A 16648-nucleotide genomic window follows, 5' to 3' on the forward strand; every position below is an offset into this window, starting at 1 on the left:
GTGGCGCTGTGGCTCAAGTGGTAGAGCGCTAGCCTTGAGCTGAAGAGCTGAGGGACAGCACCCAGGCCCAGAGTTCAGGCCCCACGACCGTACCCAAAAAAAAAAAAACTTGTGCGAGGTAGGGAAAGAGGAAAAAGAGGAAAAGATGAAATTGTCAGTCCTTTTCTACTCTTTGAGATGTGAATCTTCTACAACACAGAAATGTCTTGAACAAGGGTGATCTTGGCTTACTCTCTCGAGGATTCCCACAATTCCAATCTCTGGAGAATATCAGCAAATCCAGATACCCATCACATGGACAAATCTCTTCATCTGCAGTCTTAAGTACTTTTCTTGGGGCTGGGAAGTTGGCTCAGTGGTAGAGTGCTTGCCTCGCTTGAGGCCCTGGGTTTGATTCCTCAGCACCACATATGCAGTAAAAGCCAGAAGTGGCACTGTGGTTCAAGTAGTAGGGCGCTAGCCTTGAGCTGAAGAACTGGGGGACAGCACCCAGGCCCAGAGTTCAGCCCCCACAACCAACAAAAAAAGAAAAAAAAAGTACTTTCCTTTCAGCACACCCTGGTGTTTAAAAAGCTCCCTTTGTTTCAGCACAGTTGAGCTCAGCTTATGCTAGAGTATTTCTCTCTCATGTCTTGAATTTAACAAATATCCAGTTCCATTTTTCACTGTTAGTACCCCAATAAGGAATACAGAAATTTTTAAGTGCTAGAAGACAGGTAGAAAATATGAGATTAAGAGATACGGAGAATGGAATGAGAGGGAGAAAGAATGTAAGAAAAAATAGCAAGAGTTAATGGCTGAAATGTTATTAAACTAATGACAGACACCAATCCATCTACTCAAGACACCGATTTCTCACATGGAATAAAAACAATTTCACACATAAAACATAATAGAGCCATGTGCCAGTGGCTTATGCCTATAATCCTAGCTAACTAAGAAGGTTGAAATCTGAGGACTGCAGTTCAATACCAGGAAGCAAAGTTCATGACATTCTTATCTCCCAATTAACCATTAAAAAGCTAGAAATGGAGCTCTGACTTCAGTGGGTAGAGCACTAGCCTTTACTGAAAAAGCTTAGGGACAGCACCCAGGGCTCTGAGTTCAAGTGCCAGGACCAGCATACACATAGAAAAAAAAAAAATGAAGCCAGGTGCCGGTGGCTCACACCTGTAATCCTAGCTACTCAGGAGGCTGAGATCTGAGGACTGAGGTTCAAAGCCAGTCCGGGCAGGAAAGTCCATGGAACTCTTATCTCCAATAAACAACCAGAAAACCAGAAGTGGCACTGTAGTTCAAGTGGTACAGCGCTCACCTTGAGCTGAAGAGCTGAGAGACAGCGCTCAGGCCCAGAGTTCAAGCCCTACTACCGACAAAAAAAAAAAGAATGAAATAAGTGCTAAATTTCAAATAAAAAACTAAAATCAATTATCACCAGCAGACTCTCATAAAAGGAGATTCTAGAGCAGGAGTTCTCAACCAGAAACCTCAGGGAACGTTCTAGAGAAAGCTAAAGACAGATCCAGAACTACTACTTAACATCCCATATATGCATAGCCCTCCATGATAGGAATGATCAGACACAAGTCCTTATACAGGATTGTTGTGCTAAAGCATGTACTCAAGATGAAAGAAGTGATCTCAAATAGTAGTTTATACAGGTAAGAATGAATGAAGAGCCAGGTGCTGGTGGCTCACGCCTGTAATCCTAGTTATTGAGGAAGTTGAGATCTGAGGGTCGTGGTTCAAAGCCAGCCTGGGCAGGAAAATCCATGAGACTCTTTCCAATTAACTTGCAAAAAGCCAGAAGTAAGTTTTGTCTCACTAGCCTTGAGGGGGGAAGGAAAAAAAAAAGCTCAAGAACAGCACCCAGGCCGTGAGTTTAAGCCCTAAGACCAGCACAATAATACAATAAAAGCTGGGTGCCAGTGGCTCACGCTGTCATCCTAGCTACTCAGGAGGCTGAGCTCTGAGGATCATGGTCCAAAGCCAGCAGGGGCAGGAAAGTCCGTGAGACTCTTATCTCCAATAACCTACTAGAAAACTGGAAGGGGCACTGTGGCTCAAGTGGTAGAGTGCTTGCCTTAAGCTGAAGAGCTGAGAATTAATGCCCAAGCCCAGAGTTCAAGCCCCTCAACTGACAAAAAATAAATAAAAAACTGGGCACTGGTGGCTCATGCCTGTGATCTCCATATTTTAGAGTTATGCCCAACTTGCCACCCAGAACCATTGTCCAATGGTTGAGGGGTTGGCCAGACTATATGACTATGTAAACTCTTCCAACTCAGACAGAATAAATGTAGCAACTCAGGTGCCCATGGCTCACACTTAGAATCCTAGTTACTTAGGAGGTTGAGATCTGAGGATCAAGGTCTGAAGCCAGCTCAGGAAGACAAATCCCTAAGTTCTCATCTCCAATTAACAATCAAATAGTGGAGGTGTAGCTCAAGTGATGAGTCCTAGCCTTGAGAAGAAGTTAAGCAATAAACTAAAAGCCCTGAGTTCAAGCCCCAGTACTGGCACCAAAAGAAAGAAAATTACTTATTGAGTCTTCCATACCCATCCATGCTAGAAGCATCTTAAGACATCCTCCTTGATTTCTAACATACCATATTAAAGACTCTTTCTGCACGGCACTAGTGTCTTTCATCTGTAATCCTAGCTACTGAGGAGGCTGATATTTGAGGCCCTTTGTTTGTAGCCAGCATAAGCAGGAAAGTCCTTGTGACTCTTATCTCCAATTAATCACCAGAAAACTGGAAGTAAGAGTCGCAGCTCAAAGTGGTAGAGCCCAGCCTGGCGCTGGTGGCTCACGCCTGTAATCCTAGCTACTCAGGAGGCTGAGATCTGAGGATCGTGGTTCAAAGCCAGCCCGGGCAGGAGAGACCGTGAGACTCCTATCTCCAATCTCCAATAAACCACCAGAAAACCGGAAGTGGTGCTGTAGCTCAAGTGGTAGAGCGCTGGCCTTGAGCTGAAGAGCTGAGGGACAACAAAAAAAAAAGCTGGAAGTGGCACTGTGGCCCAAGTGGTAGAGTGCTAGCCTTGAGCTGAAGAGCTGAGGGACAGTGCCCAGGCCCAGAGTTCAAGCCCCATGACGGACAAAAAAAAAAAAAAAAAAAAACAAAGTGGTGGAGCCCTAGCCTTGAGAGAAAACCTCAGGGATAGTGTCCAGGCCCCAAAACCAAAAAGAGGATAAAAGGAAAATTCAGACAACTAAGAATGTCCAAGAACAGCAAGATATGCACCCCAGTAATCCCAGCACTTGGAAGGCTTAGGTAGGTATGTGAGTTCAACGCCAGCTTGGGCTACACAACAAAGTGCCACGCCAAAAACAAACAAACCAGGAAAGGGGAGGAGAGTATGCTAAATTTTAACTCCTTTGTCCAACCATTTGATGATTTAAAAATAAAAAATTTAAATATAAACAAGTACATAAATAGAGGGAGAAGAGCTGAGGTAATGAGCCAAGGGAAACTGCTACTTATCTTCAGAGTTCCAAAGAAGAACTCACTCTTAAATGTATAAAACCCTAAAAACCCCCCACACTTTCCACTCGCTTCTCCAACCTATTCCATGTTACATGGAGTCCCTCTGCAGCCATGATTTAAGCCTGTTCTAGTCTGCTGAGGTCTCTGCCTTCTTTTCTCTCCTTTCGTCCACTTTTTTTTTTTTTGGGTCCGGTCGTGGGGCCTGAACTCTGGGCCTAAGCACTGTCCCTCAGCTCTTCAGCTCAAGGCTAGTGTTCTACCAGTTGAGCCACAGTACCACTTCCGGCTTTTTTTCTTTTTGCTTATGTGGTGCTGAGGAATCGAACCCAGGGCCTCAGGCATGCAAGGCAAGCGCTATACCACTGAGCCACCTTCCCAGCCCTGCTCCACTTATCTTTTCTAACACTCATGACTCAGTTTCCTAACACCTCCTCAGGGGGAGACCTGAAATCTGAGGATTGTGGTTCAAAGTCAGACTGGGCAGAAAAGTCTGTGAGACTCATTATCTCAATAAACTACACAGAAAAAGCCAGAAGTGGTGATGTGGCTCAAGTGCTATAGTGCCAGCCTTGAGCAAAAACAGCTCAGGGACAGTGCCCAGGCCCTGAGTTCAAGCCCCAGGACCAATATACACACACAAAAAAGTTTTAAGCTCTGACGCATGATGTTCAGATCTTAGCCTTCTGAGTAGCCAGGAATACAGGCATGAACCACCAGCACCTAGGTAGGTCACAATAGTTCTTGTGAAGGCTTTCAGTGAACTCTTATCACATATAGTTGATTACTGTTATCTGTGGTATTTATATACTTACACATACAATGAATACACAAATAATGAACTACTGGATGAATGAGAAATACAGAGTAAGTTCCTCTGAATGACATATAATCTTGTCTTACATGTTTCTGTTAAAAAAAAAATCTTATGCTGGCATGCATGAAGCCCTGGGTTCGATTCCCCAGCACCACATAAGCAAAAAAAGCTGGAAGTGGCTCTGTCGCTCAAAGTGGTAGAGCGCTAGCCTTGAGCTGAATCACTGAGGGACAGCGCCCAGGCTCAGAGTTCAGGGCCCATGACCAGCAAAAAAAAAAAAAAAGGGGGGGGGGCTGGGAAGGTGGCTCAGTGGTAGAGCGCTTGCCTTGCATGCCTGAAGCCCTGGGTTTGATTCCTCAGCACCACATAAGCAGAAACGGAAGTGGCGCTGTGACTCAAGTGGTAGAGCACTAGCCTTGAGCTGAAGATATGAGGTACAGTGCCCAGGCCCAGAGTTCAGTCCCCACCACTGACAAAAAAAAATCAAAAAGCAAAAAACAGAACCAAACCAGAAAAAGTGGGAAATGGCACTGTGGCTTAGGTGATAGAGCACTAGCCTTGTGCAAAAGAAGCCCAGGGACAGTGCCCAGGCCCCGAGTTCAAGCTCTAGGAATGGGGGGAAAAATCGTGTGTGTATATAAATTCATTAGCATTGAACTTGTGGTCAACAAAACAATAATTGATGCTGGAATGAAACTTACCTAACGTGAACTTTCTCCATAAGTACATCACAGCCTTCTTGCAAGACAGAACTATAACACATGCTACACTGTTAAACAGCATAAAGTATGCTGGTTGCTTGGATAGTGGCTCACACCTGTAATCCTAGCTACTCATGAAGCTAAGATCTGAGGATCGCAGTTCAAATCCATGAGACTTTATTTCCAATTAACCACCAGAAAACTGGAAGTGGCGCATGGCTCAAGTGGTAGAGCACTAGCTTTGAGCTGAAGAGTGCAGAGACAGTGTCCAGGCCCAGAGTTCAAGCCCCATAACCGACAAAAAAATAAAAATAAAACACAACATAAACGGAAAAAAAGCTATCTTTAACCAGATTCCCCTCCCAGTAAAACCATCTAGTCTCAGGACTGTGATTATACTATCTTAAACAGATATTGTCCCAATTCCTGGATGCTCTTTTGTTTTTCTCACTACTCACTTTTTCTTTCTGTTTGCTATTTGGGTTATTTCTATTAGCCCATCTTTAAGTCCACTAATTCTTTCCTCAACTGTGACAAGTCTATAAGCCCACACACTACCCATATGTACCATTTTTATGTTTAGCATTTCCACTTTTTCCAGACAGGTCTCATCCTTCTGCTGCAATCCCAGAACTGTTCAGATATGCTGTCTACCATTTCCAGTAAAGTAACATTAATTCACTGTTATTTCACATTCACTAATAGTTCCAACCACTGGGTCATTCTGAGTCTAGATCTGTTAATTATTTTGATTTCTGATTTCAGCTTTTTCTTAGTTTTGATATATTTCATTTCATAATTTTTACCTGGATGGACATCTATAATGTATAAGACAGGAGAGACTTGACACACAGTGTTTATGTCTAATAAAGGATTCATTTTTTTTCTAGTAGTCCACTGATATGTGTAGGGAGGGGGAGTCATATCTATTCAAGAATTGCATTGTTGGATGGTTATGATTACCTTAAGTGCATTAACCAGTTTCATATTTCTCTACTGTTACCAGCTTCACTGAGGGAGAAGACAGAGTTGGGTTTTCTATGTTCTTTTTACACCTTCAGCTATAGGTTTTCTCTGTGGGATCTCCAAAGAGGCTATCTCTGCACTCTGTCCCTTGTTTAAGGGCAGCTTGCTTTAGTTTGACTAGGTTTTCCTTTGTCCTGGGCCTGTCTCAGTCTCAGTTAAGGATTCTGTCCTTAGTTCCAAGAAGGTAGAGCTTTCTCCCAGTGGCAAGGAAAAAAACAACTAGTAGTCTGAGCCTAAGACAATTTTCTGCCCTTCCCTCAGGACCATTTAGTTCTCTTTCTTCAAGAAACAAAGGAAAACAAGGTTTACCCACCCCAATAGTTTAAAGTTCTTTGTCCATAAGAACAGGACCCTTTGGTCCAGGGCTGGGAAGTTGGTTCAGTGGTAGAGTGCTTGCCTTGCATGCATGAGGCCCTGGGTTGGATTCCTCAGCACCAAATAAGCAGAAAAAAACATAAGTGGCGCTGTGGCTCAAGTGGTAGAGCACTAACCTTGAGCTGAAGAGCTGAGGGACAGTGCCCAGGCCCAGAGTTCAGGCCCCACAACCAACTAAAAAAAAAAAAGGAGAAAAGGGTCCAGACCTATGTAACTCAGAAAGGCTTTCTCTGATCTCACTCTCTTCAAGAGCAACTGCTAAAGAGACTTGTAGAAAAGCCTACAGTGGGCATAAACACAGATTGTGCCTGCAGCTTTCAAGTGTTTTATAGTTTCATGCTAGCTTACACTTAAGTTTTTGGCAATTCACTAAAATTTTGCTGAATTGTTTTTTACTCTTGGTTTAATAGCTCTGACTTCTATGTTCTGCTACAAATGAACCATGTCTATATCCCTCCTTTGTGAATATGAAAACAGTTATGGCTTGTAGATTGCACAATTTATTTTTGTTTTAGGGTAGAAGCAACATTTGTATATTGTAGGTAGAATTACTAGAATCACTGTGATTTTAAATAACATACATATATGTATATACATGTGCATATATGTATATGTGTGTTCTTTACTAAATACACATTTTGTCTACATGTATGCTCATCAATTTAAATTCTTTATTCAGCAAAAAAAAATCTAATATAGGCACGATAAGTCTGTTAAAATGAAAATGACTCAAATTGGGCATGATGGCACACACTTATTTATCCCAGCATTCAGAGGGGCTAGAGCAAGAGGGCATGAGTTCAATATAGTCTGAGCTTTATAATAAAGATACCCTGAGTCAAAGATATTCTACCACATGATAGCCGGGCGCGGGTGGTTCATGCCTGTAATCCTAGCTACTCAGGAGGCTGAGATCTGAGGATCCCGGTTCAAAGCCAGCCCAGGCAGGAAAGTCCATGAGACTCTTATCTCCAATAAACCACTAGAAAACCAAAAGTGGAGCTGTGGCTCAAGTGGTAGAGCACTCACTTTGAGCTGAAGAGCTGAGGGATGGCACCCAGGCCCAGAGTTCAAGCCCCACAACCGACAAAAAAAAAGGTATTCTACCTCATGAAACCGTTAAGACTTTATTCTAGGCTAGTTCAAAAGCTAATAATAAATCTGCATGTGGTGATGCATGCTTTTAACCCACCATTTGGAATGCTAAGGCAGGAGGTTCAAGAGTTCCAGGCCAGCCAGGCACCAGTGGCTCACACCTACTAAGGAGGCTAAGATCTGATATTTGAGGTTAGAAGCCAAATCTCTTTCCTCCAATTAACTAGCAAAAAGCCAGAATGGAAGGGGTGGCTCAAGTAGTAAAATGCCAGCCATGAGCAGAAAAAGTTGAGCAAGAGCATAAGGCCCCAAGTTCACATGGGGTGGGATATAGAGGGGACTGTATATGGAAGAGTTTCAGGACAGCTTGGGCTACATAGTAGCGGAAGGAAGGGGAAAAAAACCCAAACCTTGACAAGATATGTAAATCTACTTTTCCTATTGATGTTTTAAAGTCTTTGCTTGATTCTTCTCTCAAATATTAGTACTGCTTTAGTCTGACTAGGTTTTCTTTTGTCCTGGGTCTGTCTCAGTCTCAGTTATGAACTCTGTCCTTGGTTCCAAGAAGGTGGAGCTTTCTGCAGTGGCAAGAAAAAAAAACAAAAAACACAACTAGGACAGTTGAGCCTAGGATAGTTTTTTGCACTTTCTTCAGGGGCATTTAGTTCTCTTTTTCTTCCAGAAACAAGGGAAAACAGGGTTTATTCTCCCCAATAGTTCTTTGTCCATAAGAAAAAAGATTTGAGCATGTCTATGCTGTGTGTATACTCTTTCTCTGCTGCATTTTTCTAATAAACTTTTCTATTATTCTTTTAAAAAAAGATTTGAAATAAGATTAAGCTGCATATAATATACTCCTAAAATTATTTTGGCTTATCTTTGACTTACCTGTTGAGCAATATGAGAAATATGAGCTCCCTGAACTGTTGAACCAGGTTGAGGTGCAGTCTCTGAAGTGTTATTCTTGTGGGAATCTTCCATAATCAACTACAAGAGAAAAAGTCAATTAAAATTAAAAGTGGTACAGAATATTACCAAATCCTTTATCATGTAAAATTTGATCACTTGACTGCCTGCAAGGAAGGGGAAGGGCTAATGATTTTGAGATATAAAAGAGAAACTCTTTCATTGGTATCAGGCATGGTGATACATACCTGCAATCCCAGCACTCAGAAAGCTAAGGAAGGAATTTTTTTGGGGGGGGGAGGGAGGGCGCCCTTGAACTCTGGGCCTGGGCGCTGTCCCTCAGCTCTTCAGCTCAAGGCTAGTGCTCTACCACTTAAGCCATAGTGCCACTTCTGAGTTTTTCTCTTTATGTGTTGCTAAGGAATTGAACCTAGGACCTCATGCATGCGAGGCAAGCCCTCTGCCACCGAGCCACCTTCCCAGCCCCAAGGAAGAAATATTTTAAGTTTGAAGCCAGCATGGGTTACAGAGTAAAATCTCATTTCAACAGAAACAAAAAAGAAAAACAAAGACTTTTGCATCTTTTCATTTTTTAAAAATTCTGACCAGGCATTGGTGGCTCACACCTGTAATCCTTAACTACTTAGGAAGCTGAGAGTTAGCTGGGAGCTGGTGGCTCACACCTGTAATCCTAGGTACTCAGGAGGCTGAGCTATGCGGATTGAGGTTCAAAGCCAGCCAGGCAGGAAACTCCGTGAGACTCTTATCTCCAATTAACCACCAGAAAATCGGAAGTGGAGCTGTGGCTCAAGTGGTAGAGCACTCTCCTTGAGCTGAAGAGCTGAGGGACAGTGTTCAGGGTCCAGAGTTCAAGCCCCAGGACTGACAAAAGAAAAAGAAAAAAGAAAAAAAGGAAGCTGAGTTGAGGATTATGGTTCAAAGCCAGCCCAGGCAGTAAAGTCTGTGAGACTCTTATCTACAAGTAACTGGAAGTGATGCTGTGTGGCTCAGAGTGGTAGAATGCTAGCCTTCAGCAAAACAGTTCAGGGACAGACAGGCCGACAAAATAAAAAAGCAAAATTCGGACATACACAAGAACATATACTGTATGACTAAATCAAGAATAGCAGTCTTTCCACCTATGCACATACATATTTTCCAGTCTATGGAATAGTTTCTAACTGCACATAAAGTATCATATAGAAAATTGAGTAAAAGTTGAACAAAAAATAAAACTATACCAAGTGGTCCTAAACATCTAGCTGATCAGAATAACCAATTGTAAATATGTAGCTTGAGTAAGAATGAAAGTAAGTTATAAAAGATAAATATGTCAAATGGGAGAAGCACCAATAACCAAGAGTGACAAAAGATTTGAATGGAATTTAAGGTGTGGGTTTTTTGTATCACTGAAGTTTGAAGTCAGGGCCTAGTTCTTGCTAGGAGGGTGCTCCACTACATGAGCCAACAGAATTTAAGATTATGGGCTGGGAATGTGACATAGTTGTAGAGTGCTTGCCTAGCATGCATGAAGCCCTGGATTCAATTCTTCAATACCACATAAATAGACAAAGCCAGAAGTGGCGCTGTGGCTCAAGTGGTAAGAGTGCTAGCCTTGAACCACAGAAGCTCAGGGACAGTGCTCAGGCCCTAAGTTCAAGCTCCAAGGCAAGAAAAAAAAAAAAGAAGAAGAAGAAAAAAGAAGTTAAGGTTATAGTTAAATGCAAAGACACAGAAGAAAAGGGAAGGAGGGAGGGAGGGAAGAAGGAAGATTTATTTATGACATTAAGATACTATCAGAAGGCTGGTAAGGTGGCTCAGTGGTAGAGCGCTTGCCTTGCATTCCTGAGGACCTGGGTTTGATTCCTCAGCACCACATAAGCAAAAAGAAAAAAGCCAGAAGTGGTGCTGTGGCTCAAGTGGTAGAGTGCTAGCCTTGAGCTGAAGAGCTGAGGGACAGCGCCCAGGTCCTGAGTTCAGATACCATAACGGGACCCCCCACACAAGAAAAAAAGATACTATCAGAGTCAGTGAAATGATTGCAAGCTCCCCTTCTAGCACCTGCCTCAAAGGATTGCTCAAGACTTCAAAATAGATCTGTGTTTACTGGTGCTCTGTAGGCAACTAGTGAGGCCTATCTGGTTGGCTTTGTTGAAGATACCAACAAACCTGTGTGCTATCCATACCAAAATGTGTAACAATTAGACATCCAGGTAGCATGCTATATACAAGGAGAACATGCAAAGCACACTTAAGAATTCACTATGTGCCAGCGGCTCACACCTGTAATCTTAGCTATTCAGTAAACAGATCTGAGGACCACTGTTCAAAGCTAGCTGATGAAGGAAAGTCCATGAGACTTAATCACCAAAAATCCAGAAGTAAAGTTGTGGCTCAAACTGTAGAACACTTGCCTTGAGCAAAGCTTAGGGACAACACCTATGCCCCGATTCCAAGCCCCAGGATTGGCAAAACAAAACAAAACAGGATATCTACATATGCCCACTATCCTCACACACACATATATATATACACACATATATAGAATATGATTCTAACCTATGAGATCATGTAGGAGGAAGAGGGAAAGGGAAAAAGGAAAAATAAAAAATGGAGAGTGAGCCGGGTGCTGGTGGATCATGCCTGTAATCCTAGTTACTCAGGAGGTTGAGATCTGAGGATTGCAGCTAAAAGCCAGCCAGGGGGGGCTGGGAAGGTGGCTCAGTGGTAGAGCACTAGCCTTGTATGCCTGAGGCCCTGGGTTCGATTCCCTAGCACCACATAAGCAAAAAGAAAAAAGCCAGAAGTGGCGCTATGGCTCAAGTGGTAGAGCACTAGCCTTGAGCTGAAGAGCTGAGGGACAGCGCCCAGGCCCAGAGTTCAGGCCCCACTACCGGACCCAAAAAAAAATAAAAGCCAGCCAGGGAAGGAAAGTCAGTGAAACTCTTATCTCCAATAAACCACCAGAAAACCAGAAGTTGCACTATAGCTCAACTGGCAGAGTGCTAGCCTTGAGCTAAAGAGCTGAGGGTCTGCCCTCAGGCCCAGAGTTCAAGCCCCACGGCCGACCAAAAACAAAAAAAAAGAGGAGAGTGAACAGTTTAAAATATATGAAAACAGCATAAACAATTTCAGTGAAAGCTGTTATTAATATAAGGGCAGGGAAACAGCATTAGGTTTATTAAGAGCACAGTATCTGCATGTCTGAAATATCACAGTGAAATCCATAGGTACAATTAATACACTTTAAAAACAACAACAGGACTGGGAAGGTGGTTCAGCAGTAGAGCATGAGGCCCTGGGTTCAATTCCTCAGCACCATATAAACAGAAAAGGCCAGAAGTGTCACTGTGGCTCAAGTGGTAGAGTACTCGCATTGAGCTGAAGAGCTGAGGGACAGTGTCTAGGCCTAGAGTTCAAAACAACAACAGCAATTGCCAAAAACAACAACAGCAGCAATCGCCGGTGGCTCATGCCTGTAATCCTAGTTACTCAGGAGGCTGAGATCTGAGGATGACAGTTCAAAGCCAGCCTGACAGGAAAGTGCACGAAACTCTGATCTTAAGCTAATCACCAGAAAACCAGAAGTGGAGCTATGGTTCAAAGTGGTAGAGCTCTAGCCTTGAGTAAAAGAGCTCAAGGACAGTGTCCAGGCAGAGTTCCAACCCCATGGTTAACAAAACAAACAACAAAAACAACAAAAAACACTGCATGATTTCTCCTTTTATTATGCATTTATAGAGTAGTACCAACTATTATCTATAGAAGTCCAATTAGTACAAACAAGTAGATAGTAGTTGCCTAGGACTGAAGAAGGAAATGTAGTTAATGGGCATGAAAAAGTTATGGAGACTTGTTGTACAACCATGTGAATATATTTCCATTACTAAATGTTCATTTAGAAACGATTAAGATAGGGGCTGGGAAGGTAGCTCAGTGGTAGAGCGCTTGCCTTGCATGCATGAGGCCCTGGGTTTGATTCCTCAGCACCACATAAGCAAAAAGCCGGGAGTGGCACTGTGGCTCAAGTGGTAGAGCCCTAGCCTTGAGCTGAAGAGCTGAGGGACAGCGCCCACGCCCAGAGTTCAGGCCCCACAACCAGATCCAAAACAACAACAACAATAACAACACAAAAATGATTAAGAGAGAGGCTGGGAAGGTGGCTCAGTGGTAGCACTTGCCTTGCATGCATAGGCCCTGGGTTCGATTCCTCAGCACCACATAAGCAAAAAGAAAAAAGCCGGAGGTGGCACTGTGGTTCAAGTGGTAGAGCACTAGCCTTGAGCTGAAGAGCTGAGGGACAGCGCCTGGGCGCAGGCCCAGAGTTCAGGCCCCACAACCAGACCCAAAAAAAAAGAAGATTAAGATAGCTGGGCGCCAGTAGCTCACGCTGTAATCCTAGCTACTCAGGAGCTCTAAGGATCACGGTTCAAAGACAGCCCAGGCAGGAAAGTGGAAAGTCCTTGAGACTCTTATCTCCAATAAAACACCAGAAAACGGCGCTGTGGCTCTAGTGGTAGAGTATTCTTCTTGAGCTGAAGAGCTCAGGGACAGACCACACAGATCCAGAGTTCAAGCCCTACGACCAAGAGACAGACAGACAGACACAAACCCAGACACTCAGACACAGAGATGGAATTATTAAGATAGGGAAACAGGAAGGACTGGAGGGATTACTCAAGTGTTAAGAGGGCCTGCCTAGCAAATACAAGGCCCTAAAATCAAATCTACCCTAAAGGTAGAAGGAAAAAAAAAAGCAAACAAGAAAGCAGATTAAAATGGTTCAGATGGGGTGGGAACTTGTCTAGCGTGCACAGGCTCTACATTTGATTGAGGTTCTAGGCTTTAAATTCAAGGCCCTGCATTTGCTGGGCTTGTTTGCTGGGTTGGTGCTCTACCACTTTGGCCACATGTCCAGTCCAGAACTTTGCTGGTAATTGGAGATAAGTATCTTATACTTTTCTATGAGGACTGGCTTTGAAACTTGATTCTTAGATCTAAAGCTCCTGAGTAGCTAGGATTATAGCTGTGAGCCACTGGCACCTGACTTCCCCCCCCCCCCTCAAATATGTCTTCAGCCCTTTGGTTTTAACATGGAATAAACATTAGAAAGAAAAAGGTTGGGAAATGTTAATCACAACACTTCCTAATTTCTGTCGTCTAGGAAATAAAGATAAGCTTATTTCCTTTTATAAGTGAAGAATTAACCAAATCAAGCTTCCTTCTACCCCAAAGTACACTTTGTATTTTTATCTCATAAACATGTATGTTTTGCTGAAATTACAGAGTATAACTTTTATTTGCTCCCCTCTTTTTCTGTCCAAGACTGGGACTCAAACTCAGCAATTGACATTTTCACTAACTGGCTGGCAATCTACCATCTGAGGTATGCCTCCAACCCCACCCCCTCCTTTTTTGGGGGGGGTGCTGCTGGTACTAGGATTTGAACTCTGGCCTTCAGTTCTTGCTTAGCTATATCACTCAAGGCTGGCACTCTATTACTTGAGCCACACCTTCAATTACAGCCCACTTTTTAATTGTAATTCCCAAAATTAAGGTTAAAATTAACAATCTGTTAAAACAACAACAAAAAATATAGCCAGGTGCTGGTGCCTCACACCTATAAACATAGATACTCAGGAGGCTGAGATGTGAATTTCAAAGTTTGAAGCTAGCCTAGAGAGGAAAGTCAGTGAGACTTGCACATCCAAATAACCAACAAAAAGCCAGAAGTAGATGTTTAGCTTAAGTGATAGAGTGCCAACATTGGGCGAAAAGGTTAAGGGATAGCACCTAAGCCCTGAGTTCAAGCTCCAATTCTGGTGCATGCCCATACACATGCATATGTGGGTACACACACATAACAACCAGCCACAAAAAACAATCACTTAGGGCTGGGAAGGTGGCTCAGTGGTAGAGAGCCTGTCTTGTATGCATGAGGTCCTGGGTTCGATTCTTCAGCACCACATAAGCACAAAGAAAAAAGCTGGAAGTGGCGCTGTGGCTCAAGTGGTAGAACGCTAGCCTTGAGCTGAAGAGCTGAGGGACAGCGCCCAGGCCCAGAGCTCAGGCCCCATGACCAGACCCCCCACACTCCCTCACAAAAAAAAAAGTTGGGGGGCTGGGAAGGTGGCTCAGTGGTAGAGTGCTTGCCTTGCATGCCTGAAGCCCTGGGTTTGATTCCTCAGCACCACATAAGCAGAAAAAGTCGAAAGTGGTGCTGTGGCTCAAGTGGTAGAGCGCTAGCCTTGAGCTGAAGAGCTAAGGGACAGCGCCCAGACCCAGAGTTCAGGCCCCCCGACCGGACCCCCCAAAAAAAAGTTGGGATAAATAGGATTATGGCCCAGGCTGGTCTAGGGGTAAAAAGTGAGACCTTATTAGAAAAAAATGACAAAAGCAAAAAGCACCGAGGTGTGGCTCAAGTGGTAGAGAACATTCCTGGCAAGTGAAAGGCCCCCAGTACACGCCTCAATACTGCAAAAATAAATAAATAATACAATTGTCATTTACCAAAGATCTCACAGTAAGATGTGGTACAATTGTTTTAAAATAAATGAGAAGTCCATGTTCTTCTTGTTTTTGTTGTTGTTTGTGGGGCTTGAACTCAAGGCTTAGGCATTGTCCCCGAGCTTTTTCACTCAAGGCTAGTGTTCTACTACCTTGAGCCACAGTACCACTTCCAGTTTTCTGGTGGTTAATTGAAGACTTTGCAGTGTAGGCTGACTTTAAGCCAACCTCAGATCTCAGCCTCCTGAGTAGCCAGGATTTCAGCTGTGAGCCATGGGTGCCCAGCTACATGTTCTTCTATTCTATGTTGCCTCTTCTCCAAGAATACACTCATTTTACCTTTTCTGACTGTTCCTTCTTTCCTAATTTATCTTGTCTTGCACCTATTTTCCTGTGTCTTGCACACCAAACTATGCTTGTTAGTGGCATGTCTGTTTCCCTCAGTTTTAGGCCCTCGAAAAAGAGAAGGCTTGTTATATGAATATGTGCTGGGGCCAGCAGAGACCTTCACGTAGTAAACAGTAAAAATCACCAATTGATAAACGAAGGGGGTCCTAATTTTTTCACTTACAGGGAAAGTTGGACTAGGGTAAGCTTGAAGACAGGGAGTCCCTTACTCAACATTTCACAAATGAACTTATCGCCTCCTCTCAAAAGTGCTGTTGTCACACTAACTCACATCATCAAATGTGCAGGTTTGCTTTCTTTCCCATTAAGGAGTCTTTAGCTCCCACTTCCTGCATAGGAGTGGAAAATTCCTTTATCTGTTTCTCCCTTTCAACTCTGTAATACTAAAATCCTAGCTAAAACTTTAATAAGTATTTCACAGAGAATTATTTCACCCCAGCTTTAGAAACGAGGCAATTTCGGCATAAAACTTGTAAGGCTGGTTGCTGGTGGCTCACAGCTGTAACACTAGCTACTCAGAAGGCTGAGATCTGAGGACCAAGGCTGAAAGCCAGTGGGGCAGCAAAGTCCAAGAGACTCTTATTTCCAATTAACCACCAAAAAACTGGAAGCAGAGCTGTGATTCAAGTGCTCAAGTGGTAGAGTGTTAGCCTTGAGCCAAAAAACTCAGAGATCATACGCAGGCTCTGAGCTCACGCATCAGGACCAACACACCAACACCAACACACACACAGAGAAAAACAAGAAAAAACTTGTAGGAACATCACTTTTTTTTTTGCCAGTCCTGGGGCTTGAACTCAGGGGCCTGAGCATTGTCCCTGAACTTCTTTTGCTCAAGGCTAGTACTTTCCCACTTGAGCCACAGCGCCACTTCCAGTTTTTTGTGTTTATGTGGTACTGACGAATCAAACCCAGGGCTTCATGAATGTAAGGCAAGCATTCTACCACTAAGCCACATTCCCAGCCCAGGACATCACATCTTATATGTTGGAAGTGGAAATTCATTATGAGATAACATGAGAAAAAGGACATTTTCAAGGGACTACCACCTGTTCGTTATATTGCACAAATAAATCACAGAACAAATATCCCTAGAGGAATTACAAATACTATTCAAGAGCTATCACAATTGACTTTAGAAGAGCATGGATTCCAGAGTTTCATGTTTTGTAGTGCTGGGGTTCAAACCCAGAGCCTTGTTCAGGCTAGACAAGTGCTCTATTGAGACAGGATGGATTAGGGAGAATGAGACATAGAAAACAGTTGCCAGGAACAGAGAAACAAACACTGTATTAATGAATAGCTTGATTAAAAGCACAGTGCTA

At 43.3% G+C, this 16648-nt stretch overlaps 1 protein-coding gene across 1 annotated transcript in view; it reads right to left on the reverse strand.

Annotated features, from left to right (window-relative positions):
* Atf1 (activating transcription factor 1) overlaps nucleotides 1-8518 on the reverse strand; it is a 24448-nt gene extending 15930 nt beyond the window's left edge. The window contains exon 1 of the mRNA XM_013018689.1: nucleotides 8391-8518. Coding sequence (XP_012874143.1) covers nucleotides 8391-8483 — 93 coding nt within the window. The 5' untranslated portion in view covers nucleotides 8484-8518. The remainder of the gene's footprint in view (nucleotides 1-8390) is intronic.
* Between the last annotated feature and the right edge of the window lie 8130 nt (nucleotides 8519-16648).

The sequence above is a fragment of the Dipodomys ordii genome, unplaced genomic scaffold, assembly GCF_000151885.1.
Source record: "Dipodomys ordii isolate 6190 unplaced genomic scaffold, Dord_2.0 Scaffold42, whole genome shotgun sequence".
Taxonomy (NCBI): domain Eukaryota; kingdom Metazoa; phylum Chordata; class Mammalia; order Rodentia; family Heteromyidae; genus Dipodomys; species Dipodomys ordii.